General features: G+C 52.5%; 1 protein-coding gene across 1 annotated transcript; it reads left to right on the forward strand.

Moving 5' to 3' along the window:
* The first annotated feature begins 4097 nt into the window (after window positions 1-4097).
* On the forward strand, window positions 4098-26534 carry WDR45B (WD repeat domain 45B). Its single transcript, XM_032870317.1, has 10 exons — window positions 4098-4292; window positions 10556-10630; window positions 15661-15762; window positions 19010-19097; window positions 20175-20269; window positions 22718-22908; window positions 23479-23564; window positions 24398-24499; window positions 25229-25350; window positions 25718-26534. Exons 1-10 carry the CDS (start codon window positions 4226-4228, stop codon window positions 25822-25824), a joined length of 1035 nt encoding a protein of 344 aa, XP_032726208.1. The 5' UTR covers window positions 4098-4225; the 3' UTR covers window positions 25825-26534.
* The last annotated feature ends 579 nt before the right edge of the window (window positions 26535-27113 follow it).

Raw genomic sequence — 27113 nt, forward strand, 5'->3', positions numbered from 1 at the left:
CAAGGTCCTTATCACTACTCACAAGTGGCTCATAGACGGCCACGCACAGGGTCTCACCTCTCTGGCTGTAGCTGCTCTGCATCTCTCTGCAGCAGCTGGTGGGTACAAGGAGGAATCTTTAAAAAGTAACTAAAATGAGAAATTGCTGAGTCCTCAGTTCCTGTTAGCCTTTAAAGATTTTTATTTATTTTTTTTAAAGATTTTATTTATTTATTTGACAGACAGAGATCACAAGCAGGCAGAGAGGCAGGCAGAGAGAGGAGGAAGCAGGGTCCCTGCTGAGCAGAGAGCCCGATGCAGGGCTCGATCACAGGACCCTGAGACCATGACCTGAGCCGAAGGCAGCAGCTTAACCCACTGAGCCACGCAGGCGCCCCAGCCTTTAAAGATTTTTAGAAATCAGAGGGGCTTGAGAATTGGAAGCAACATCTCTATTCACAGAGCCAGAGAGCAGAAATGAGACTGGAGCCCCCGGCTGCTGAAGGGCTAGGGCCAGGCTTGAGCTCTACCAGCCCCCCGAGCATGATGGGGACCCATGTCCACAGGGGAGCGGGCTAGGGGACAGCAGGTAAACCCTGAAGGGACCTTGCCTCTGCCATGGCTGCAGCCCAGGAGGGTGTCCTGCTGGGGCCACAGCACCTTCTCTCCACCCGGCAGTGGATGGAGAGAAAAGGGTTGACCCACTGACCATGGGTGCAGGGACAGCTGGGGTGCCCAGGATGGGTGTCATCTGATGTGGACCTCAGACCCGGGCCCCAGAACCCCGAGAGCCATGAGGGGATAAATGTCCACTGTGTGGGGCACTTTGTTATGGGGGCCCCAGGACACACCTCAGCAAGAGGTTATACCTCACAGTACATAGTGCTTTAGCAAATCCAGTGGCATTCCTAGAAAAGAGGAACAAATAAACCGAAATATGGAGTGCATTATTTTTTTAAGATTTTACTTATTTATTTGTCAGAGAGAGAGAGTGAGCACAAGCAGGCAGAGTGACAGGCAGGGGCAGAGAAAGGGAACCACGCTCCCCGCTGAGCTGGGACCCCGATGCAGGACTCCATCCCAGGACTCTGCGATCATGACCTGAGCCGCTGAGCCACCCAGGCGTCCCTATGGAATGCGTTATGAAGCAAAGCATGCATATTTTAGGGGTAAATACACTGAAAACACAATCAAGTGGAAACTGAACCCTAGAAAAACTGCCCTTACACGTTGTCTGTCCCTTGCATGGCCCTCCCCGGGGGCAAAACCCACCCAAAGTGTAAACAGGGATGCCACATTATGCCCCAGATGTTGGTAATGTTCTTTTTAAGCATCTAGATTCAAAACGTGTTATGTACAATTATGTCCTCAACTGCCCTATGAAAATGACTGTCTGGCAGAATTATCTTCCAGACGGAGAACTCACAACTTTGATGACGGACCGTATAGGCAAATACTGAATCTGGAAAAAAGCATCCATTTCAGGCTCCGTAACATCTGTCTGCCGGAGTCAGAGGTGGAGTGGCTGTCCTTTGCTAGAAAATCACCCCATTAAAGCAAGTGCTAGGGGACGGGGAGGCAGTCCTCCTGCTGCGAATCGGCAGGTGGAGGAGGTCCCAGCCAGGAGGGCTGGTGCCTGGCTGGGGGGGTGGGGGGTCGAGGTGGGGGGACACCTGGTGCTCACCTGGTTCACTCCCAGCACACGTTCTCGGGGCCTGCTTCCGCTGGGGCCCAGCCTCTTCAGGGACTGTCCTCACTGTGCTGAGCTACTGGAGGCCCTTGGCCGACTGAGGCATTGAATGAGGCTGAGCAGAGTTTCGGCACAGGATGATCAGCGGACACGTTAGCCAGGCAGGGGCAGACCAGTCAGTGGTAGGTCATGGGATGGCTTCATGGAAGCAGGCTGGCGGGTGCCTGGCGAAGTTCTCTACCCTGGCATGGGGGCCCAGGGCTCTCTGAGCAGAGGCTCATCTGGGTCCTGGGCTGGCAGTATTTCCACCCTTGTCTGAAAACCTTTAATAACCCATAATAGACACGGACACCTTGCGGAGCAGCCCGTCCCCAGTGGAGACCCTCCTTGGCTCACGGGGACAAGCAGGGCATTCTGAGATTCTGCGAAGCATTTCTCTCTGTGGCCTATGTTAACACACTGGATGTGATTTTCCTCTTACAAATAGGAAGCTGCAAAAAAAAAAAAAAAACAAATAGGAAGCTGGGCCTTAATAGGGAACACACGTAATACCTATGCCCTCCGTCCCTGGCTCAAACTCCAGTCTGTGTGCCAAGGGGGAGGACGTGCCCCCCTCCACCTGGAGAGGGAGTCAGCAAGGAGCCTGGCAGTCATTTTGAGCCACTTCTCCCATCATCTGCTCCAAGACAGGTTAGCTACCAACGGGCTGTGCTGGCTTCCTAGGGCTGCCAGAAACGGTTCCAACAAGGAACACCCAAGTCCTCACCATCTGGGGGCCCTGGGGGGGCCTCCCAGGCCTCTTTCAGCACCTCGGGGTGACTGCAGTTGCCAGCACATGGCGCCAATTTCAGCCTTCCCATCAAGTGGCCATCTCCCCGTCTTCTCCCTTTTCATCTCCACCAAGGATGACACTCGCCACGGGTTTAAGGCCCACCCTGAATCTGGGGTGATCTCATCTTGGGACCCTTACATCTGCAAAGCTTCTCTAAGTAGGGTTACAGTTTCTGGGCAGGCATGTCTCTGGGGGTCACCAGTCAACCCATTCCAGGGGACACAGCTTTGAGCTTCTTGGGTTAAGTTAGAGTGGCTATGGCAAGGGGCCCCCTCACCAGCACGCCCAGCTGGCTACTGTCACAGAAGGACCTGCGGTGAGATAGGACCTCAGGAGGCCCCGGACCAAAGGAAGGGCTCAGACTCTCATTCCCCCAAGTGCCCGCTTTGGTGACCACAGAAGCCTGTGTGCAGCCGGGGCAAGGCTCTCCATCAGTAGGGTTCTTTCCAAGTCCGTGGACTGCGGCGAAGGGTCCCAGGTCTGTGAGTCTGTGATAGTCCTGGCCCCCGTCCCAAACCACGGGCCCTCAGCCTGAGATTCCCCCCACAAACGGGAACTGAGTTACTCGACTCTGCCAGCACGGGGTGCGTGGGGGAAATTCAGACCTCAGGGCCCCAAGGCAGAAAGGTTGTCACCTTGTAGGGTGAGTCAGCAGGCCAAGGGTGCAGAGGAGAGGACAGTAGGAGGGGCAGGAAGGGATGCTGCCTGGACTGTGGATATCCAGGTGCAAGGGGAAAATAGGACAGGGGACTGTAAGGGAGAGACCAGAGGACTAAGTAGAGGCTCATAGGGCTACCACTCTGGTCTCTGTGGCCCCTCATGTTGGAGTAGGACCACAGTCCAGCTGCTCTGGGCCCGAAAGTTCAGACTTTGTCCCTTGAGGGGATGGTCTGTGGGTCCCAGGAGGCTGTGTGTCCTGGGAGGGGGGCTGTATGTCCAGGGGGGGCTGTGTGTCCTGTGTCCCAGGATGGGGGTCTGTGTGTCCCAGGAGGGAGGGCTCTGTGTCCAGGGGGGGGTGTGTCCTGTGTCCCAGGAGGGGGGGGGTGTGTCCCAGGAGGGAGGGCTGTGTCCTGGGGGGGGGGGGGGGGGGGGGGGGGGGGGGGGGGGGGGGAGGCCTGTGTCCTGTGGAGGTTTGTATGGGGGGGGTTCTACACTTCTACATACTTCCACTTCCTCACTTCCAATCATTTTTGTTTTTGTGTACATTTTACTTAAAAAACCCTACGATGCCTTGTTACTATTTTAAATACTCATCTCTTCAATCAATTAAAAATAAGAAAAAGTCTCTCTCATTTCCATGATTCCTGGGGGGGCTCTAGTTATATATGGGGCGATGGGCCCTGCCCGCCCGCGAGGGGCGGGGGTAGGGCGCGGTTGCCTCTGAATTGCACCCTGTCCCGTGTCCGGTGGCTTGCGCTCCAGTCTCTTCTGACCCGGTTGGTGCTTCTCCGCCCCGCCCCGCCCACTGCCGTCTTGCCCCTCCCCTCTACTCCAAGCCCGCCTCCCTCCGCACAGGCCCCGCCCCCGCGCACGTGACTTCTGGGCGCTCGCGGCCGGGCCCAGGTGGATGCGCTCGGCGCTCCGCGGCTCCTTGGCTGCGCGCGCACGCACGTCCGCCTCTCGCTTCCGGCGCGGCGGCCTCGGCCGGACAGACTGGACCTCAGTGTCCGGCCTCCCCGAGGGCATGCGGCGCTGAGGAGCAGCGGACTCTTCGCGTCGGCACCATGAACCTCCTGCCGTGTAACCCCCATGGCAACGGGCTGCTCTATGCCGGTTTCAACCAGGACCACGGTGAGGGAGCCCCTGCGCGCGCCCGGGACTCCCTCCGGCCTCTTCCGGAGCCCCCCGCCCGGGCCGGCCCTCCCCGGACGCCCCCCGACCCGACGCCCCCTGACCCGGCCCCTCCCTGGACGCCCCCTGATCCGGCCCCTCCCCGGACGCCCCCGGACCTGACCCGGCCTCTCCCCGGAAGCCTCCCCCACCAGGCCCGGTCCCTCCCCCGAAGCCTCCGGACCCGGCCCAGTCCCTCCATAGACGCCCCCCGACCGGGTCCTTGCCTTGACACTGCCCGACCCGGCCCTGTTCCCCACCCCCGGACGCCCCTCAACTCGACTACGCTCCTCCCCGGACGCCCGCGACCCGACTCGGCCCGGCCCCTCCCCCGAAGCCTCCGGACCCGACCAGGCCCCTGCCTTGACACTGCTCGACCCCGCCGTTTCCCCCCGACCCGAACCGGCCCCTCCCCACCCGGTCCCCTACCCCCCAAGGCGGCCCTTGACCGTGCCGCCCCCAGTTTCGTCCTGGCCTTGCGCCCCGGCCCTCCCGGCGCCGCTCCCGCTCGGGCGGGGGGTGTGGGCCGAGGTCGGGGCGTGTCCCTCGCCTCCGACTTTCCGGAGCTCCCCGGCGGGCGACGGCCGCACCCACTCGGTCCGCCGCCTCCGCGGGCTCTCGCCGGGTGCGCGACGTGGGGCTCCCCACGGCCTAGCTCGGGGGCCGCTGCTTCTCCCGAGCGCGCCGAGGGCCTCCGGCTGCGAAGCTGAGGCCGCGGCGGAAACCCAGAGTCTGTCTCCAGCCGCGCACGCAGACGCGGCGGGAGGGGGGCCAGCGGGGTGCGGGTCCTCGCTGGTGAGGAGGGGTCCCTGAACTCCCCTCGCGTTTTTCCCTCTTGTGTCCGGACCTCGAAGGACTTGGCTGGGGAAAGCGCGTTTTGTTTTCACGTCTCGGAATCCAGCCGAGGCCCCGGGATGCGGGAGCGGAGGGGGCGGGAGGCCCGCGGCGCAGGGCGGCCTCTCCCCGGCAGGGTTACCGGCTTCCCGCGGGGGAAGGGGTGGCCGCTGCGGCTCAGGGACAGACCTGCAGAGCTTTCACATGGCCGCTTTGGAAGTTTCGTTTTTGGATAGAATCCCGGTGGTGCTGTAGGGCCTGCCTTGTGGAAACGGTTTTAAAGTTTTAAAGGGACGGACGGGGGGTGCGTGGCTGTGTTTGGCCTGCGCTGACTTTGTGCTGTGCTCGGAGGGATCGAGGGGATCTGTCCAGCCTGCCCACAGGTGCTGATTGTGGTGTCACAGGAGAGCTGGGGAGAGCAAGGTGGCGGGTGGAAAGAGGCGAGCTGGTTAGGCTTAGGAGGCTCACGTCGTTGGAGGAGGGCAAGTTTCCTTCCAGTCTTTGAGGTCATGGAAGGGCTCTCGGAGGAGGTGGCAGTTAGGCCTGGGGAAGATTTGGGACAGGTGTGGGTGCTGAGCCACAGAAGGTGATTTGGGTTGGGCGGGACTGCAGGGATTGTGGGAGAACATGTTATGAGTGAGGTATGAGTCTGAGGCCAGATATTGGACATTGGGCAATTTTGTAGCTGAACACTTTTGGGTTTGACTACTAGAGAAGGGCCAGTAAGGTGTTTTTTTAAAAATTAATTAATTTATTTGTTTGTTTGCTTGTTTATTTATTTATTTGACAGAGATCACAAGCAGGCAGAGAGAGGGGGAAGCAGGCTCCCCGCTGAGCAGAGAACCGGATGTGGGGCTCGATCCCAAGACTCTGAGATCATGACCCCAGCCGAAGGCAGAGGCTTAACCCACTGAGCCAGCCAGGCACCTGCCAGTAGGTTTTTTAATGGGTTTGATAATAATTGAGAGCTCTTTAAGGAATTAACAGTGATAGAACAACTCCTTAAGAAATATGTTTTCAGCATATTTCAGCCTTCGGCTCAGCTCATGGTCCTGGGGTCGAACCCCATGTTGGGCTCCATGCTTGGTGGGGAGTCTGCTTCTGTCCCCCACTCTCCATGAATAAATAAACAAAATCTTTAAAAAACTAATATGTTTTCAGTGGAAAGAGATGGCTAGCTGGTAGTAAGGGAGGGAAGAGGTAACCATAAAAACTCGTGATACTTTCTGTGTCTAGAAAAGCAAATAGCTTAGTGTCTTGAAGTCATTTAATGCAAGAGAATCATTCTTATGATACTTGCCTTGATGCTGAGTGAGGAATCTTTGAATTAAGCTTCAGTATAGTATTCTAGGCTCAAAATGATGCTGATTATTTAAGAAACCAGTGAAGATTGTATATGTTTATAAAGGTTTTATCAAAGATTTTTCTTTAAAGATTTTATTTATTTATTTGACAGATCACAAGTAGGCAGAGAGAGAGAGGAGGAAGCAGGCTCCCCGCTGAGCAGAGAGCCAGATGCGGGACTCGATCCCAGGACCCTGGGATCATGACCTGAGTGGAAGGCAGAGGCTTAACCCACTGAGCCACCCAGGCGCCTTCAGATTGTTTTTGAAATAGAGCTGTGTGGGGCACCTCTGTAGCTCAGTCAGTTGGGCATGCGACTCTTGGTTTCGGCTTGAGCGGTCGTCTCGTGGTCGTCTCGTGGTCATCTCGTGGTCGTCTCGTGGTCGTCTCGTGGTCATCTCGTGGTCGTCTCGTGGTCGTGAGATCCAGCAGAGCCTGCTTGGGATCCTCTCCCTCTTTCAAGAAATAAATAAAATATAGCTGTGGTTCTTAAAAGACCACATTTCAATTGTCTGAAAAATATCCTTCTGTAGGCCCAGCTCGTTTCATTTTAACAAATTGTAAGTAAAGTTAGTTGGGGGTGGGCGCCTGGGTGTCTCAGTGGGTTAACCTCTGCCTTTGGCTTAGATCATGGTCTCGGGGTCTTGGGATTGAGCTGCACATCAGGCTATCTGCTCAGCAGGGAGCCTGCTCCCCCCACCCCCCGCACCCTCCCCTCCTGCCTCTCTGCCTATTTGTGATCTCTCTCTGTCAAATATTAAAAAAAAAAAGTAAAGTTAGTGGTTTTGTCTTTTTTTGTTTGTTTTTGTTTCTTTTAAGGTTTTATTTTTCCATTTGAGACACAGAGAGCACAAACTCTTGGGGGGGTGGGGTGCAGAGGGAGAAGCAGACTCCCCAGTGAGCAGGGAGCCCGACACAGGGCTGGATTTCAGGACCCCAGGATCATGACCCCAGTCAAAGGTAGACATTTAACTGACTGAGCCACCAAGTTAGTTTTTGAAGGAAAAAAATATGCCTTTATACTTAAGCTTCTGGTTACCCTTAGGTTAATTCCCTATAAATTTATGCTAGATAGTTGAATTTATTACATTTTGGTTTTATAGTTATACTGATTTTATTTATTTATTTATTTATTTATTAAAGATTTTATTTATTTATTTGACAGAGATCACAAGTAGGCAGAGAGAGAGAAGCCGTGTAACTCAACAGGGAGAGGCTCCCCGTTGAGTGAAGAGCCCGATGCAGGACTCGATCCCAGGACCCTGAGATCACGACCTGAGCCGAAGGCAGAGGCTTAACCCACTGAGCCACCCACGTGCCCCTAGTCATTATTTTAAGTGTTCAAACTTTTATCTTCTAAAAATAATTCACATGATGGTTTTTGAGACTCTTGAGTGTTGAGATGTACATTTCTATAATTTTTCTATTCCCTTGGGAAACTCACATTTTTGTGTATATATCCTTTATACACTTGCTTATTCTGCCTGGACCAAGACCTGAGGCCATAGACTTTTGTCCTTGGCTCACTTCACTGTAGCTGTGGGACAGGGGTGGGGGTGGGGGGGGTGGGAGGTGGTGGTAGTATTTGCATATGGGCTGTATGTGAGTAATCTGTACACACACCTCAGAGATGCTGCAGGTTTGGTTCCAGATCACTGCGCTAGAGAGACTGTCAAAATAAACGGAGTCAAATGAATATTTTTATTTCTCAGTGCATGTAAAAATTATGTTTACGCTATACTGCAGTTGTTAAATGTGCAGTGTCATTGTGAAAATGTATGTACTTTAATTTTTTTAAAAGAGATTTTATTTATTTCCAAGAGGGAGCACCAGCAGTGTGAGTGGCAGGCAGAGGGAGAGGGAGGGGCAGGCTTCCCACTGAGTGGGGAGCCGGACACGGGACTTGATCCCAGGACCCTGAGATCTTGATGTGAGCCGACAGCAGAGGCCCAACCGACTGAGCCATCCAGGTGCCCGTGTACATATCTTAATTAAAAATTACTTCATTGCTAAAAATCGTTAGCTACCATCTGAGTTTTCAGTGAGTCGTAATCACTAATCACAGGTTACCATAACAAACATACTCATGGAAAAGTCTGCACTCTTGCTAGAATTATCAGAATGTGCCATGGAGACACGAGTGAGGAAGTGCCGTGAGGAGTGGTGCGGGTAGAGGTGCTGGAGGCAGGGCTGCTGCAAACCTTCGACTGGACGACGCACAGGGTCGTGAAGCAGCACGGGACGTGGTGTGCCTGTGTGTAGGAGAGCACCCCACAGCGAGGCCAGTGCCCTGTTGCCCCCCGCCGGCTGACCCAGCTGTTGGACAAAGTTGTGTGAACGTAGCAAGGATGATGCCTAGACTTCTTTTTTTTATTAATTATTTTTATTAACATATATTATTTGTCGCAGGGGTGCAGGTCTGTGACTCGTCAGGCTTACACACTTCATGGCACTCGCCATAGCACATGCCCCCCCAGTGTCCATCACCCAACCACCCCCCCCCCCACCCCCAGCAACCCTCGGTTTGTTTTGTGAGAAGAAGAGTCTCTTATGGTTTGTCTCCCTCCCGATCCCATCTTGTTTCATTTTTTCCCTCCCTTCCCCCCATGGCCCCCCCGCCCTGCCTCTCAAATTCCTCGAATCAGGGAGATCGTATGATAATTGTCTTTCTGTGACTGACTGACTTCGCTCAGCACCGTGCCCTCTAGTTCATCCGCGTCGCTGCAGACGGACGCCTAGGCTTCTTAAGAGAGGGGCTGCCAACCTGGGGTGTTCGTAATGTCTTTCCTTCTTTTCAGTGAAGGCTGCTGTGCTTCCAGGAAAGTGTGCCCCTGAAAAGTGTTCAGCTTGATGAGTTTTCCAGCCCGAACACACCTGGCCGTCCTGTGCTCCTTCCAGTCACTGCCCTGTCCAGCCTGCCTTCCGGTGGTGTAGTTTCGTTTTGCCTGTCTCTGTGCTTCACTTGGGTTCCTGGCTTTTTTATCCAGCATCACGTTTGTGAGACATTTTCCGTATTGCCGAGTATTGTAGATCGTCCTCCGTGACGCATCGCAGTTTTTTGTGTGACTGTGTCTCAGTTCAGTCTGCCGTTGGGGGCATTTGGGTGGGTTCCCAGTTTTGGGCTGTTAGGCTGTGGTAGGGCTGCTGTGAACATTCTGACACACACCTTTGCAAACCTGTGTTGTTGTTTCTATAAGGCGCGTGCGCCCAGGAGTGGAGCGCCCAGGAGTCGTGCTAGAGCCCGCAGACAGTGCGCCAGGGTTGGGGTGCCGGTTTGGCAGCCACCAGCAGGGTCAGAGTCCCCATGCCTCCAGACGGGCTTCATACTTGGCATTTCCTGCCATTTTGGCTGTTCCGGTGGATGTTAATTGGACTGTTAACAACCTGGTGTGTGACCGTGACTGGGGCTTCAAGGTGAGGCTTGTTTACAGGTGGGAGGAGGTCATGGGAGGCCTCAGGCCACTTTCTGGAAGGCCATGATGCAGCAGCCCTTTCCTCCCCTGCCCTGGTCTGCTGTGTCCACACTTGCTGGGATGGGTCACTTGCAGCTGTCTTGGACTTTCTTGCTCCGTCATTGCCGCTCCAGGTCTGGGTGTCTGACACACAGCACTCGAGACATGTGTTGGGAGTGGGGAAGCCAGTGGCGAGCGTTAGCAAGAGGCAGGTATTGAGGGAAATGTGCGGTGGCAGAACGGCTTGTGGAGGTAGCTGGTGAAGCCCTCTTGGGGAATTAAGTGTTCAGGCAGAGCTGGTCTTCAGCAAGGCCAGAGAAGGGCCCTGCAGGGGGAAGCTGGAGTGACTGCAAGGGCTCTTTTTCACATTAGGTGACTGTGTACGTGCCAGGTTGTGCACGTCATTGAGTAGCAGCCCTGAAGAGGGGAGCTGGGGCCTGGGCAGGCCACACCCGGGTGCTTGGAGCATCTGCAAGAGCTCTTAGGAAAGGCTGTTTTCTCCAGACCCCTTGTTTTTGCTGTTTCGGGCCCTGGCGCCCTCAGCTGAGGTCCCACTGCAGCGATTAATGTCTCTTTCTCTCTCTCACACTTTAGGATGCTTTGCATGTGGGATGGAAAACGGATTCCGAGTCTATAACACTGATCCGCTAAAAGAAAAAGAGAAACAAGGTAAGAGTAGTTGACATTTCGTAGTTCCTCCCTTTTTCCAGACTTCAGAGAATCTGCATTTTATCCCGCAGCTGGTGGAGACAGGTCTGGTTTCAAGAAGTAAATAGGTTCAGGGACGCCTGGGTGGCTCAGTGGGTTAAAGCCTCTGCCTTCGGCTTGGGTCATGATCCCAGAGTCCTGGGATCGAGCCCCACATCGGGCTCTCTGCTTGGCAGGGAGCCTGCTCCGCCCCCCCCCACCGCCCCGCCCGCCCCTCCGCCTACTTGTGATCTCTGTCAGATAAAAAAATAAAAAAAACTTTAAAAAAAAAAAAAAAAAAAGAAGTAAATAGGTTCATGGCCCTGTGCTGGCCTAGATGGGGTGCAGGGGTGATCCACCTGTGGATCCACCTGTGGATGTGGCCCTGCTTTCTCCAGGGGATGTGGACTTTGGAGTGTCCTATGTCTTGGCCGTGTTCTCCGTTCTCGCTGGCTCCCTCGGGAGAGCTCGGGGTAGTTGGTGCGACCCGTTCTCTCCCTGCTGAATGTGAAGCTGTAGAGGACTCAAGTGGTGGGTGTCCGTCAGTATGTGGGACTCTTGACTCTTGATAAATGACCACTTAGAAAATACTGTCTGTAGCAGTAAGTCGTAGTTGCTTCTGTTTACGTATCTCAGTGTTTTAAGTTACGTTTCCGGGGGAGTACAAGTTTTCAGAAGCTTCTCAAGTGGAATCAGGACTTCTCCTGGTAATACTAAAATAATGGTGATCCTTTTGCCATTTGACCGGAAAAATTGGTAAATGTTACAGGTAGAATTTTTTCAATTTACTTCTACTCCAAGGTATTTTTCTGACACTTTGGTGTTTCCTGCTCTCTCTGCTTGCTGGGAGAATAAAGCACTGCTGACAGACAAACCAGTCTCAGATGAGTCGTAGAAAATGGGGACGCCCTTTGCCTTGCTGCAGTTGTGCTTTTGGTCTTTATTCAGTGCACAAGTTCTGTTTTCTGATGCTGGGACTATTTCTTGTCTGTACGTCTCAGTACTCCACCCAGCAGCCCCCTTGCATTGCAACAACTAGTGACCCAGCGTCAGGGGCTTTCATTAGTCTTTTTGACTGCGGAACCCCTTTGTCAGATGCACTGTTTGTGCCGCAGCCCTGGGGTTGAGAGCAGTAACTGGTGCTTTACGTGTAGGGTTTGACTTTGCAAATCGAGGTGTGTGACGTGGGTTTATTAGAGGCACACAGAGTAGCTGGTAGTTAAGGGCTCAGGTTCTCGGCCACACTGTTTGGGAGGGATCTGACTCTGCCCCCTTGCCGGGCTGCTCTGTGACCTTGGGCACGTGCCTCCCCTTCTCTTGGCCTCACTTTCTTCGTGTAAAAGAAAGGTGATAACTGTCTACCTCCTAAGATTATTATGAAGATCAGTGAATTAGAATGGAGAAAACACCTAGATTAGAGCTGGGCCCGAGCACTGAGTGCTGCGTTAGCTTGTGCCTTCCTAACCTGTCAGCCCAGCAGCCGTGTGCTCTCAGTGGGCCAGTGAGCACTGTGGGCTGTGATAGGAGTCTGACTTTTATAGCAGGCTGACTTTTATTTATTTTTTTGGTTGCTTAGTGAATTAAGACAACTCTGCTTTATATGGATAAATAGTGACAAAATACTTTGAAACAGTTTGACTTACAAATACTTTTATTTAAATTGACCCGGAAATTTAGGAGTTACTTTGAAGTTGAATCATTAGCAATATATTGACAGCTATTTCCTAATTAATGAAATGTTTATAACAAATTGAGGATTTCTTCTAAAAATATGTTAGGGCGCCTGGGTGGCTCAGTCCGTTGAGTGTCTGCCTTCAGCTCAGGTCATGATCCTGGGGTCCTGGGATTGAGTCCTGCATTGGGTTCCCTGCTCGGCGGGGAGTCTGCTTCCCCCTCTCCCGGTCCGACTCCCTCCTTGCTTGTGCGTGCACTTTCTCTCTCTCTCTCATAAATAAATAAACTAAAAAAATACATGTTAGAGAAGAAGCATTTAAAAGTCTAAGTTCCAGAAGGGTTTGTCGTTCTCGCGCTGAGGGCAAGTACTGTTTCCTCTTGCTGCTCAGCTGAACGGTGTCTGGGGAAGTCTGTCCCTAAGCTTAGCTTGGAGTGAGTTTGAAAAGGGTCATGGCGGGGCAGCGGTGTGCTTCTTGACGGTGTATTTTAAGCAGTCCGCTCCTGCGCACTTGTAGGTTGGTCTGCTGTTACCTTTCTGGCAACTTAAAATGTGCCAGAAAACAGACTGGATCTGGTTCCTGTTTTATCTTGCGGTTTGCTTTCCTAAAGGAGGAGGAAGGAAGTGTGCCTGCACTTCTTCCATGGTCACCCCCAGATCCGGGCTGTCGGCCCTGTTATGTCCCGTGTGGCTGTGGCACTGAGTAGGTGGGACTGGACGTGAGCTGCCTCTCGCAGGTGCACCCACCGCCGGCAGGGGCTGGGAGCTGTTGGAGGCAGCTTTCTCCCAACTCCCTCCCAGCCTGCGGGTCCTGCATCTTAGTTACACCTCAGGTGGGTTTGCAGCTCTCCTCTGCTCCAGGAAAGCCGTGGGGCCCCGGGCAAGACTGTTTGGAATGGCGGCCTGTCTGGAGTTCACGGTGATGCTGTGGGGTCCCAGTGTAGGACTCGGATTCACATCTGTGCATATGCTAGGAAGAAGGTTCAGGAACGATACATTTGGATAAAGTAGGATACCCAGTGATTATAGAAACCCAAGAGATACTCATAAGAAGTTAATTTCGCTTTTTTAAAAAATTTCACCTTTCATTTAAAAATACAGCTCTCCGTGGTGCAGAGGTGATTGGAACTCGTATAGCTCGTGCTCAGTGAGCTGGCACAGCCGCAAGGTGGGCAGAGGGGTTCAGAGGCATTTTCCTGTCTTCGTGTCACCCATGTTTCCCTCCACATAACCAGTGCTCACACATGGGACGCTGGCAGCCAAATGTGGGGAAGTAGAGGGGACGCAGAGACCGAGAAGGAGCAGCACATGACTGAGGTGGGACGCTGGCGAAGACAGCCTGTTCCCGAGCCCACGGGGCGGTGGCTGGGAGCCTCCAGTGTCCGGTGCTGCGCTGGGGCTAGGGATACAGTCCTGCGTAAGACGGGCTTCTGGAAATAAGAGGTGACCTGTCATGCACAATGCCTGACATTACCCAGTCCAGCAACCTGCTTGATGTGACGGTGTGTTGGGGGCCTTAGTCCTCATTCTGTCTAATGGGCCGCATGCTCCTGTGCTCACCCCAGCGTGTCCGGGATGAAGGGACTGGAGAGAAGCGGGAAGCGGGAAGCCTGTGAGGTGGAGGGAGTGAGTGGATTGTCGTGGGGGTGGGGGTGTTACATGGTAGCTTGTAGCTTTGGCTTGGCTGTGGAGAAGCAGACTGTTCTGTGGCCGTTTCAGGACCTCAGTGGTACAGTTGAAGTTGGTAGAATCTTTTTGTCGGGTAATTTGGTAAAATGTGTTCATTTTATACAGACAAGTACTGTTTGATTCATTAATTATACCTAAAGGGTTTTATCTGAAAGAAAACACTGGAAGAAAGACGCCCAGATGTTTACATAAACAACATTGCTCTTGACCCTGAACAACCAGGAATTGGGAGCGATCACAGTAACCCACTCCTCCCACCCTGCGGCTGAAAATCCACGTGTGGCTTTTTCTTTTTCTTTCCTTGAGAGAGAGACCACAAGCAGGGGTAGGGCAGAGAGAGAAGGAGAGGGAGAAGCAGGCTTCCTGTGGAGCAGGGAGCCTGACCTGGGGCTCCATCGCAGGACCCCAGGATCATGACCCGAGCCAAAGGCAGACGCTTCACCCACTGAGGCACCCAGGTGCCCCCATGTATGACTTTTGACTCCGCAACAACTTGACTGCTAATAGCGTGCGGTTGCCTGGAAGCTTTATTGATACGAGTTAACACATGTCTTGTATGTGATGTGTATCATATACTGTCTTCATACGATAAAGTAAGCTCAAGAAAATAAAATGCTGTTGAGAAAATCTTTAAGAGAAAATACATTTACAGTATCAGACTGTATTTACTGAAAAAAGTCTGCATAAAAGTGGATCCGTGCGGTTCAGTCCTGTGTTGCTCCCAGGTCAAGGGGATAGTCAGTCTTTTCTGGTGTTTCTATGAGGCCTTGAATTTTGCGTTGCTCACGGAGCCAGCTGGTGAACTTTGGAACCATCTTGAAGGGCCGTGACTGATCTTCTGTTAACTTCTAACTTTCAGAGGTTTTGCTTCCTTACTTGCCCTTTGCTGTGCCCTTCCTGGACGACGAGCTCCGGTCACCGCTGACCAGGGTGCAGAGCCAGGGAGAACAGGGTGCGCACTGGTCCTGCTCTGCACCAGAAACCATTCAGAGTGGGGTTTGCTTCTCTGAGCCCCAAACTTCTCCCCAGGTTCCCATTGCCTTCCCCAGTGAGCATTGTTTGTCTTCCTTTTGTCATGGAGGACATCCGGAAGTCTGCTGAAGTTTTCCTCTTAAGTTAATTCACCAGCATCTTTGAGCATTTCAAGCCAGTGGAAGAGGTGTTTAAGGATTTTTTAAAAAATTTATTTGATAGACAGCGAGAGAGGGAACACAAGCAGGGGGAGTGGGAGAGGGAGAAGCAGGCTTCCCGCCTAACAAAGAGCCTTACGTGGGGCTTGATCCCAGGACCCTGAGATCATGACCTGAGGCGAAGGCAGACGCTTAATGAGTGAGCCACCACAGTTAGCACGCTTGCTTAGAGCTTAGAGATTTTGGCTACCCCTTAAAATATGACTTTAGGTATTTCATACATTCGGTATGCTGGCTTTGTAGGGTGCTGGGTGTTCAGCATTTATACCCGAAAACACAGCTCCTGAGGATGGGCTGCTGAGGGAAGTCCAGAGCGCTCTCCTAGCCAGCCGGCAGTCTCATTCTGTTGGCGGGCACATACAGATTGCGGACTAAAGTCAGATGCCGGGTGTTACGTTTCCCCTTTTTTCTATATTTAATTGGCAAAATATACATACTAATTTTTTTCAATTTCATTTCAGAATTTCTGGAAGGCGGAGTTGGCCACGTGGAGATGTTATTTCGCTGTAATTATTTAGCTTTAGTCGGTGGTGGGAAAAAGCCGAAGTACCCCCCTAACAAAGGTAAAGTGACGGTGGGTTTAACGGTCCTGCCGCCCGTGCTGTGACATGTGGGACTTTCTAGAGCATCTTGCTGTCTGCGGCTCTGTTTGCTCTTCCCTGGTGGCCCTGTGGGGTATGAAGGACCCATCACCAACAAGAGGCACCCAGAGAGAAAGTCTTGTCTCTGGTGTTCACAGGAGAAAAGTGTGCAGCGAGGGTTACCTGTTCCCATCGACATAAAGCATGTGCTTTTCAATTAATGTTGGCTAAACGGGGGCCATGCCATGCCTCTGGACCCCGTTTTGTTCTGGGTACCCACCTGTGGGTTGGTATCATAAACGTTATGTGTTCATTTTAAAGCGAGGGTTAGGAAGGGCATTTTTCCGACCGAGAGCCATGGACTCACAGAAACATCAGTTTTGCTGTCACGTAGAACAGAAACTGCGTCAGCTCTAGGGTTAGAAAGTATTGTTCTTGGTGTGTGTGTAAGTCTCTGGGTGTTCAGAGAGATTGTGGTGTAAAAGGTCTGGCCTTTAAAGTAAGGGAGAAACAGAAACTTTACTAACCACGGCCTGTACTTCATACTGTAAAGCCAGGCGTCTGCTGGGGGGAAAGAAAGCAGGGTGTGACACCAGGAGAGGGGCAGGTGGATGGCGGAGGTGGGTGAGGACAGACCCAGGGGGTCTTGCATACTGGCCGAGGGTGTGGTCAGGAGAACAGTCCTGTTCTGGCTTAGGAATGTTCTAGTTTGGAGGCAGTGTGTGAGACTGGAAATGGCAGAGTGGGAGCCCTTATTCACAGGGAGGGATAGGGAGAGAGAAGTAAGTGGGACTGTCCGAGTCACATGCTGGTGAGCCCGCAGCCTGGAGGGCTGTGAGGTTGGAACCCGCTGGTGATCGGTTCCTGAGTGGGGATGGAGGGAAGGGGTGGATAGCTCTCTTTCTAGATTGGGCAGGAAGGGAAGGTTCCAGGAGGTGCCTTTGGGTGGAAGGATGAGCTGGAGGTCTGGGGGGGAGTCAGGTGAGCATGGAAAGGTGTAGAGTCCTGGATGACTCTTGGTAGGCCCTGGGACCCTGGCTTGCAGCCAGGAGGAGGAGCCTGGAGGACAGCGTGAGTGGGCTTGGGGAGTGGAACTGCCTGTGGTGGTGTGCATGGACCCCTCCAGCTTGTCACGACCAGGGCTAAAGGGCAGAAAGCCTGGGTTGCTGTCTGGCACATTGCCAGCAGAGCCTGTGGCTTGGGAGTTCAGAAAGAGGCCGTCCAGAAGTGACATAGAGGCCACCGTGCTCAGAGTGCAGGGATGGGGATGCAGGAGGCTCCGCTGGTTAGACATCTGGTGCTTGATCTCAGAGTTGTGGGTTTGAGCCCCACGCTGGGCTCTATGCTGAGTGTGGAGCCTACTTAGAATTCCTTTCCCCGGCTGCTTGGGGGCGGGCACCAGTCCTGCCACTGGGGTCTGTCTTTGCCATGACGCGTGTTAGTGATCACTGAGGAGGAAAGAGAGTCGGGAGTCCGGCCCTTCTGGTGGCACCGTAGTTTTTCAGTAACATCAAAATCATTACCTGAATCTACTCTATTTTAATAGTTAAAAATTAAGACACGGTGTTGAGATGTGAAGAAGTCGTGTCTTCGGTTTGTGGAGGACAGTAGAATGAGACCAGAGGAGACTGGTCGTCCCCGCGTGACAGGCAGGTTCCGGCCGAGCCCACAGAGCTGTTGAGGCAGAGCTCCAAGGCCTCCTCTTACTTAGGAGCTTAGAGGACGGAAGGAGGAGAATTCCAGAATTACCGAATCTACCTTTTGCTCTCAGGAACTGTATTAAAAGGCAGACGTGCCAAATCCTGGGTGTGTATGGAGAATTTCCAGCACACCAGGATGGCGGCTTGCAGCCCATGGAGACCACAGGGAGCTGAAGGTCACCTGGGTCTGTGGCTTTTTCTCACTGCCCCTGGCATTGTGTCTGGTCACTTCCTTTTGTGAGTGAGAATTTGAGCCGCTGGTTCTGGAGCTCTGTCATGCTGTTTACAGAAATTTCTGAAAATCGAGTTTACGTGGATTTGTGACACCGTTGACGTGGCTCCTCTGTGGGATTCTCTCTGGACAGGGCCGGTTTACGTCTGTTCTGAATGGCAGACGTTGTGGTGTTGGGTTGCAGAAGCTTACTTTCGAGCTTCTCTGCAGGGTCGAGTGTACCCGCGTCCTCTGTGGGCAGGTTACTGTCTCAGTGAGGGGACCGTGGACTGAGGACCCGCCCCACGTACTGACCTGCTGGCGCTCCCGGGCACTTCGAGGGGAGCCCGCTTTGGGATTGAAGAGATTTATCAAAGATGGCATTTTAAAGGGGTGACAACAAAAGTCTGCTCCGTTTTTGGATGGTTATAAATTTTAATCTCTTCAATAGTAAATAATTCCATAGAAGTTTGTTAGTTCTCGTAGGTGTTGTTATCTCTTGATATGAAATGGAGGTCACTGAGTCCATTCTGGCAAAACTTACCCCAGAACCCCACCTCCAGGACTCGTGGTGGTCATGGTGTCAGGACCTTTGGGGGAGACACTGATCACCTTCTACCCTGGGGCCCCTGGCCCACGGCCTGCTGAGGAAGCTTACGTTCCCTGACCTCACCGCCCCCTAGACAGCTTTGTAAGAGAAAGGTGCAGAAGATAGAGCAGTCCCCACACCTGTCCCCCAGCTCAGTGCGGCCGTCCTCGTCCTCAGGCTGTCTGTAAATTTTCTCAGCCCTTGGGGTGTGGTGACCGCTGCTTCGTAATGCCGGCGGCGCGCAGCTTGTGGGGCGGACGAGCAGGAATGGTCAGGCTGGGGCTGAGAGAAGTCCCCAGCCCTGGGCTTTCACCCATTAACACGGAAGCTTCTCTTTTTCTACCTGATCCAGGTGTGTCTCTAGAACTCCAGGAGGAGCTGTGGTCAGGCCTGCTTTTGGCTCAGGCAGGTGGAACCGAGGAAAGAGGGGTGGGGAGAAGTTCGCCTGAAATCTAGGCGAGGTTGGCAGAAAGGAGGAGTGCGTGTGGGGCGGTGGGGAGACTGGGCCGGGGTGCTGGAAGGGAAGAGGCAGGCGGGGGGGAGTGGGGGAGTGCTCCACTCTCAGAGACAGCCTGGCCAGTGGTGGGCTGCCCAGGTCCCTCGGGTCTGAGACTGGGCAGTGGGAGAGCAGCACCTCCCGCTGGTCAGAGACCCGTGAGGTTAGGACGCTTCTGCGAGGCCCCGCTGCCTGTGTACTGGTGTGCCCATAAGTTCTCTCTGAAATTGCAGTGATGATCTGGGATGACCTGAAAAAGAAGACTGTTATTGAAATAGAATTTTCTACAGAAGTCAAAGCAGTGAAGCTGCGGCGAGATCGGTAGGTTTGCTGTCTTAGTTTTCAAAGTGGAATAGTTGCTTTCTCTGAAGACAGCTGAAATATTTTCATATTGAAGGAAGAAATGTGTTTGGGAAAATCACGTCTTCAAATGTGGTGATTGTAGTTTACGACCCAAAGGTCGTGGCATTCTCTGTGTTGCTGCAGAGAAGGTGTGCGTTTTACGGGCTTCCCCGGATCGCTTAGAAGCGGCTTGTCGGTGGCTGGACGCAGCCCCTGGTGGTCCTCAGTCCCTCAGAGGATGGTCCCTGTCCAGCAGGTTCCCACTGAGGACACGAGGCTTGAGCCTTCCTGCTCCCAGTCCAGCTTTGCCACGTGCTGCCTCAATAAATGTTACCAGTTGGAAGATAAAGGAAGATCCAGAGCCTCCTTATGAACGAGACGGTGGCATTGCTGTCACCTGTTGGAAGTAACAGGCTCCTCTTAGCCGTTGCCATTATGGTGTTTAAGAGAACATAGAAGTTTTTACTGTTAAGTTCAGCAAGCTAGAGTTTCATTAATTTGGATTTTAATTTGGTGTTATTTACATCTTATACTCCGATGTGGGAGGGGCAGAGATGTTGAACAAGGTGAATGGGAGTAGGGGACTATCATATTTGCATTCTTAGGTTTGTGACTTCCAGTGATGTTGATGGTTCCCCCTAATAACGCAAATCCTGGAGCCGAATCCAAGGACTTCCAGTTTCTAGCATTTCTAAATTATCCGGATTTATCTAAAAGCGTATAAAAAAATACTTTCTGCTCTACGTACTCTACTTGGTTCTTCTCTAGATGAAATATTTGATGAAAATGTCCCTAACCCTCAGGAAGGTCCATTAGTCGCCTGTACCCAGGTGCTCAGGGGAGGGGCGTTTGTCCGTCAGTGCCGGCCACTCCCCCGGGGGCTCGTAAGTGGCCAACCTCCAGAGACCTTGCCTGCTCAGGGCTCTGATTCAAGAGTGATCCTTCTGTCTGTGCTCTTTGGACCATTTCTAAGTTTCAAATGATAAGAACAAAAATCACAAAATGCTTGAGTTTCGCTTTTGGGAATAGAAATTCTGATTTTTTTTTTCTTTCCAGAATTGTGGTTGTTTTGGACTCAATGATTAAGGTGTTTACATTCACACACAACCCCCATCAGTTGCATGTCTTTGAAACCTGCTATAACCCTAAAGGTAAGAAATGCAGAGGAGTAATGATGGAAGTTGGCTCTTTCATGTTCTGTCCAGTGGGGACCTGTGCCGGGTGCCCTCTCCTGCGGCAGGTCTCTCTGAGTGGCACTGCCATGGTGGGACGAGTCCTGAGACTCGCTGGGGGCCCTCTGACAGAGACAGGCTTCTCTTTCTTCCTCCTGTGCCTTTTTCCCTTGGTGCCCACCACCGCCTTCCGGGTGAGCTCTCCAGGCCATGTTCTCACACCAGCACCGGACCTGCCAGGCTGAGACCACCTCTCCCACCATTGTCAGGGGGCAGAGTGAGGGGAGTCTCCCCCCACCCCCATCATTGTCAGCCAGTCATTGTCAAGAGGTCAGGAGCTCCTTGGGCGACCTTGGAATTGTGTGTTTTCACTGAGTTCTGAGGGGTTTCCTTCCCTTTTTCTTCCGGAGCAAGGATTGCATGTGACTTTGTTCCTCATTGTTGCACCTTAATTTCTTTTTAACATTTTTAGTGTTTTTCTTCTGGCTTTATTGAGCTAGAATATCCATACGACTCACTCGTGTTGACTATATTGTTGGATAATATTTAGTCACTTTGAGCAGCTGTGTAATTGCCACCGCAGCGGACAAGAGTTCCCGGTGGCCCCCTTCCCTACCTGGCCTTCAGGTTTTGCCTTCTCGGTTGTGTTCGGGTCTTTCTTTTCGCTGCCTAGACCTCAAGTTCTTCCAGGTGTGGTGTGTGTGTTCTTCCTCTCGTCTTTGCCGCCACGTGACATTGCACAGTGTGGGTCTGCCGGGTCGTTTATCCCCTCCAGCGTTCGACCGTGGCGAACAGAAGTCGGTGTGAATGTTCGCAGACACGTCCTTGCCTCGAGGAATTGTCTTCTTTCTCTCGGGTGAATACCGGAGATGGTGTTGTGACGCCGTGTCCACGTTAATAAAATACAACTGTTGTCTAGAGAGGCGGGGTCCTCTTGCACCCCCACCAGGAGATCCAGTGATCTGAACTTAACAGTGACCCAGGAGAGCTGACGGCAGCAGCCCGTGCCCCAGCACTTGGTACTGTCCCTCTTTTGAACGTGGGGGCGTTGCTGTGACCGAGGGAATAGTACGTCTCTGGGGTTTCGTTTGCATTTCTCTGAGGACTGGCAGTGTTAAGCCCTTTGTCTTGTGCTTTTTGCCATTCAGACATCTTTTATGAGGGTGTCTTCACATCTTTTCCTGTTTTAACCTTGTTTATCTTCTCACTGAGTTGTAAGAATTCTTTGTATATTCTAGATAAGGTTCTTTGTCACTTTTGCAGATATTTTCAGTTTGTGTTTTTTTTGCAAAATAAAGATTTTCTTTTATGTGTTCTTCTAGAAGTTTTAGATCTTAAGTTAGGTCTTTAATCTATTTTTTTGCATATGGTGTGAGACAAAGGCCCAGATTTGTATTTTTCTTTATGAATATCCAGTTTCTAGTACCATTTGTTAAGAAGACTATTTTTTTCTGCCTTGAATTATCTTGGTGCCTTTTTTTTTTTTTTTTAAATCAAGTAAGTGTAAGATTTTTCTGGATTCTGTTCTATTCCAGTGATATGCCCTTACGTCAATATTATAATTGGTATCTAGAGCTTTGAAATAATTCTTAAAATCTTAAAACTCAGTAGTATAAGTTCTCCGATATTGTTCTTATCTTACAAAAAAATTTTTGGCTATTCTAGGACCTTGCCTTTCCTTATAAGGTCTAGTGTCGGTCGGCTGGTTCAGAAAGCCTGCAGACAGCTTGACTATGACCACAGTGACCTGCGGGCAGAGTCGGTTCTAGCCGTGAGCACAGTAGGTCAGATCCGATCAGCTCTCCGTCCATCAGAAATTTGGTGTTACAGTGTCTTATACAGCACTGTTTAACTTATTCCTAAGTATTTTGGGATTTTATGCAAGTGTTAATGGAGCTTTTAACTTCACAATTTTGTGTTCTCAGTGGCTAGTACCACGGAAGATGGATATTTGACAAAGTTTATTTAAGAACAAGTTCAGCAGATGGTCCGGTTATGAGGCAGTCTTGCAGGGTTTGCTTTGTTTGGCCCTAAATACCTAAAGAAAAGATTTTGTGATTCTGATATAAATTGAAAACCCCTGGGGGTGCCTGGGTGGCTCAGTTAAGCATCTGACTGTTGGTTTCAGCTCAGGTAATGATCTCAGGGTCATGGGCTCGAGCCCACCTCGAGCTCTGGGCTCAGCAGGGAGTCTGCTTGAGAATCTCACTTTCCCTCTACCCTGCCCCTCTGCCTGCCCACCCTGTGCACGCTCTCTCTCTCACTAAGATAAATAAAATAGTTTTTAAAAAAATGAAAACACGTAAGTCAGTCTTATATATTTTTCTTTTCCTTGTGAGCTAGAAGACAGAATGGGTTTTGTTGGGGTAAGGCAGAGGCTCGTAGGCCGTCGTGAATGCTTGATGGGCTCTCTCCATCTCCGACCAGGCCTCTGCGTCCTGTGCCCCAACAGTAACAACTCCCTCCTGGCCTTCCCGGGCACGCACACGGGCCACGTGCAACTCGTGGACCTGGCCAGTACGGAGAAGCCGCCGGTGGACATTCCAGCCCACGAGGGCGTCCTGAGCTGCATTGCCCTCAACCTGCAGGGAACGAGAATCGCAACCGCGTCTGAGAAAGTAAGTGCGCGTCCCTCCCCTTCAAGCTGCGCCCCTGCCCCAGCAGCCCCGTCCTCCCAACGACCTAGAGTGTGGCCCTGTGGGAAGCCGGCCCTTCCCTGTGGCTTCTGACTCCTTACGGGTTCTTGGCCACCCTCTTGGAATCAAGTCGTAGTTGACATGGACCATTGGAAAGTCACTTTACTTGAGGGAGACTCGTATTTTGGGAAGCAGAATCACTTCCTTTTTCTACCTGGCCACGGGAATTACCACGAAGGTGTCATTTCTCTAGACCGAGAACCCTAGCCCTCCAGGAGCATGCCTGCCCCGGCTGTGGAAGAGCGTCTGCTGGGGCAGGGGAGGCAGGGCTTAGTGGAGGGCTGGCCCCAGGGCTCTGGGCTCCTAGCCAGGGCCGTGGGGCTGAAGGGCCACCAACTTATTCTCGGGTACGGCGGAGGGAGAAGGGAGTTTTAGATGAGGAGGGTGAGTTGGGAAGGGGTTGTATGGGCTGATGGGTTTGTGAGTATAATATTCATTTCAAAAAACTAAAAGGTTGTGAATGATAATAAAACACTTCACTGTTTTTCAAAGGGGACCCTTATAAGAATATTTGATACTTCATCAGGGCATTTAATCCAGGAGCTACGGAGAGGATCTCAAGCAGCCAATATTTATTGGTAAGAAAGTACCCCCCCCCCCCGCCCCGTCTGCCTTGAGAGGCCGTGGCTTTGGGTTGACGGCACTGAAATGCCGCCTGTTGGACTGAGGGAAAATCAGGGCCCCCGCCTGCTCTTAGGGAATTGGAGTCAGCTTGTTCTATTAGGAAGAGGTTTAAATCGTTATGGGAATATGGACGGAAGTTAAAGAGAATGTAATTAACTGTCATGGACCCTGCCTCCGTGTTCGTCAGTACTCGCCAGCTTTATTTCTTCACCACTGCTCCTCCAGCTGATTTTTCCGTGGTATTCTAAGACACACACTGGAGACCTTGTTAGCTCCTCTGTAATCACTCGGGGTCTGCGGCCCTGCCGTGGGGGACCCCTTGCTGGGGTGGGCTTTCATGCTTTGCGTCTGTGGCCTTGGCGAGTGCTGGGCGGCATTTGGGTCTGTACGATAAACACGGCATGAACTTGCACTTAGTGCCTGTGCCCGTGGAGCCCTGTGGGGGCTCTCCTCTGTGTCTGCTCGTAGGGCCTCTCCAGCCAGGGTGGGGGCCTGCCCAGCCCCAGTGATGCCCCCTCCAGAGGGCAGCCTGCACCTCCAGGGGCCAGGGCTGTCACCTGAGTGGTATGGAGGGGTGGCCACAGGAGGCCCGCTCCCCAGTGTGGACCCTCTGGTTCCGTGGAGAGCGCTGCGGGCTGCTGGATGGAGGGAGGTGGTGCTTACGGTTGCTCTGTGGAATTCAAGAAGACCAAGGCTCAAGGCGCCGGCTCCTGTGGCAGCGCGGCACTGCGGTGGGGGGTTTCTCTGCGTCCACATGAGACCAGAGCGGCCTCTGATTCCTCTGCAGCATTAACTTCAACCCGGACGCGTCCCTCATCTGCGTGTCCAGTGACCACGGCACGGTGCACATCTTCGCTGCCGAAGATCCGAAAAGGAATAAACAGTCCAGGTAGGTTCCCACGGCTCAGAGGACAAGCCCCTCCCTCAGGCACATGGGGTGGGAAGCGCAGTTGCTCGTTTGCATGACAGGGCGCGGCAGACCCTTGCACGGCGCAGGTGTGACGTCCACAGGCTGTGACACGTGGTACAGCATGGTGCCACGAACAGATTTTTCTCTTCCTTGGGATTTTTTCTCTAGCTTTCTTGTAAGAATACGGGACGTGTGGTACACGGAACGTATAGAAAGTGTGAACCGACCACTTCTTATTGGTCAACAGTAGGCCCTGAGTTAAGTTTTTGGGGAGTCAGTGGTTAGACACAGGGTTTCAGCCACAGGGTTTGGGTCCCTCAGCTGCACATTGTTTGGGGTCCGCAGTATCTGATGTGGAAATAGGCGTCATTTTTACCTCCTTTCCCAGAGTCCGATTAGGGTTCAGTCACCTTCCCTGGGATTTAGGACTCGCCCCTAAACCCTGGTGCCTGTCCTCACGTTTGCCATGCTTAGCACATTAGTTTAGTCACAGTAGAAACCTGTGCCCCTTCTGGTACGGTGCTTCCTGGGATTGCCATAAAGTCATTTGTAAGCACTTTGCTTTTTTTTCATGTGAGAAGTAAAATTAAAAGGAAAAATAGAATTTAAAGTATCTGGGCTCAGGCCATATGAGAGAGCCATTTTTTTTCACTTTTCTTACGGAGACATAACTGCCTTTTCTCTCCCCCCCCCCCCTTGCCCTCCTAGTCTGGCCTCAGCCAGTTTCCTTCCAAAGTACTTCAGTTCCAAGTGGAGTTTTTCCAAGTTTCAGGTTCCCTCAGGCTCTCCGTGCATCTGTGCCTTTGGAACAGAGCCAAATGCTGTCATCGGTAAGTGGTCCTTGTGCTGGCCGCCCCGTGCTCACTCTCCTGGGGGCGCAGCCATGTGGGGTGACAGCAGCCCCCTTCCCGCCCTCTGGGGTTTCCTAGGAAGTTGTGGGGGGGGCAGGTCATGTGGTGTTTGAACTGATGACCAGATCCCTCCATACCTGCATCGAAGGCAGGCACCACCTCAGAGCAGCCGGGGTTCCTGGCCACACGTGTGCTCAGTCAGGAGTGGGGGGGTCCCTTGTTTGCCACATTCACTCTGTGTTGCTGCCCAGAGCAAGGCCATTTAGAGTTGAGCTCAGGGAGGTCTGCTTGTTGTTAATGTTGAGGGCAGAAGCCGCCTGAGTAAAACGGTCTCCTTCTGTCTCAGCGATTTGTGCAGACGGCAGCTACTACAAATTCCTCTTCAACCCCAAGGGGGAGTGCATCCGGGACGTCTACGCACAGTTTCTAGAAATGACCGATGACAAGCTGTGACTCCGCTGGGAGTGCAACCAGCACCCACGGCCGGCTGCTCCGGAGCACCGAGTGTGCCCTTCAGACCCTGGGGCTGGTGCCGGGGCCCTTGGGCCTCATGGGTCAGTGGCCAGAGGACTGCCCCGGGCCTTTGGTCCTGAAGCCATTCTGTGGTTGTCTCTTTTCCTGAGCAGGGCTTCCCATTTCCAGTATTAAAGAACGAATCATCATCAAGGCAGTGTAGACACTGAGTGGCTCTGAGCTGCCCGGGCCCGACTGCTGGCCCGCGACCCGTAGTTGAGCTGTGATGCTAGCTTCCGTGCTTCCGCCGCGCCCTCCCGCCTCTGCCCCCTGTGCGCTTGGGGGCTCCGTGCACACGTAGGGACTGGGTTGACAAAAGGATGGACAAATGGAAATTTGTTTTGGCAACAGGTTCCATCATTTTTACTGAGTCTGTAATGGGAAAATGAACAAACATGTCCCTGTGAGTTCTTACGTTACCACCAGATTTTAAAATAGAACAATAATACCAGCAGCTTGCCTTAGAAAAGGAGAAGGGAATTCCTTCTCTCCTCTCAAGATGAAGCGAGGAGAGCCGGCCACGTTCGCACAGGGTGGGCGTCTCCCCGCAAGCCGGCGTCCTGGTCTTGTCCGTGCCTGTCGTGAGCCTGTGGTGCGGCCGTCCCCGTCTGTCTGTTGGAGCCGTCGGCGTTGAGGCCCAGGCTGGGCGCCCGCGGCGAGCAGAGTGCTTTGTGGGCCCCACGGGCCGCCCGAGTTTCCCCATTGTGTGCAGGGATCAGAGGAACAACATAGACCGTCAGGATCCGTCCCCGAGGAAAGCGTCGCTTAATTTAGAGGATGTGGAGGGAAAGGCTGGGCATTGCGGCAGCGCAGGCCTGATGTCTGGGCAGGAGCGGGAGGCCCAGCCGGGCACGGCCCCGCCGTCGGTCCGAGTAGTTTCCGCTGGCCCTCTGAGGAGAGGCATGGTAAAGTTTTCTAACACTTGGTGACTAAAACAGGTTATGGGCTCTATATTGTTAGTACTCCCAGAGGTATGTATTTAATTTTCTTAAATTCCCTCTAAAGAAACCCAGTTGTACGGTTTTGATTTCAGGTTGCAAACATTGAAAGTCTGCGGTGGCAGCGCCGCGTCCTGCCGGTTCTCTTACTGTCGCGTAATCCGCTAACTGTGTGGGTTTCACTGTACAGCATGCGTGTACTTCTGTGTGTATTTAATCATGAAGTTTAATTTTGCACTTATTTGTAATGTTTCTTTTAAATAAAAGTGACTAATTTTGTTGTACTCTGTA

This window comes from Lontra canadensis, unplaced genomic scaffold (genome assembly GCF_010015895.1).
Source record: "Lontra canadensis isolate GAN:19392208 unplaced genomic scaffold, GSC_riverotter_1.0 scaffold41, whole genome shotgun sequence".
NCBI lineage: Eukaryota > Metazoa > Chordata > Mammalia > Carnivora > Mustelidae > Lontra > Lontra canadensis.

Excerpts from the sequence above, each read along its gene's own strand:
- WDR45B (XM_032870317.1), top strand. The coding sequence starts at position 4,226 with ATGAACCTCCTGCCGTGTAACCCCCATGGCAACGGGCTGCTCTATGCC. Across the intron at positions 4,293-10,555 it reads CGGTTTCAACCAGGACCACG|GATGCTTTGCATGTGGGATG; the intron begins GTGAGGGAGCCC and ends CTCACACTTTAG. Across the intron at positions 23,565-24,397 it reads CAAGCAGCCAATATTTATTG|CATTAACTTCAACCCGGACG; the intron begins GTAAGAAAGTAC and ends ATTCCTCTGCAG.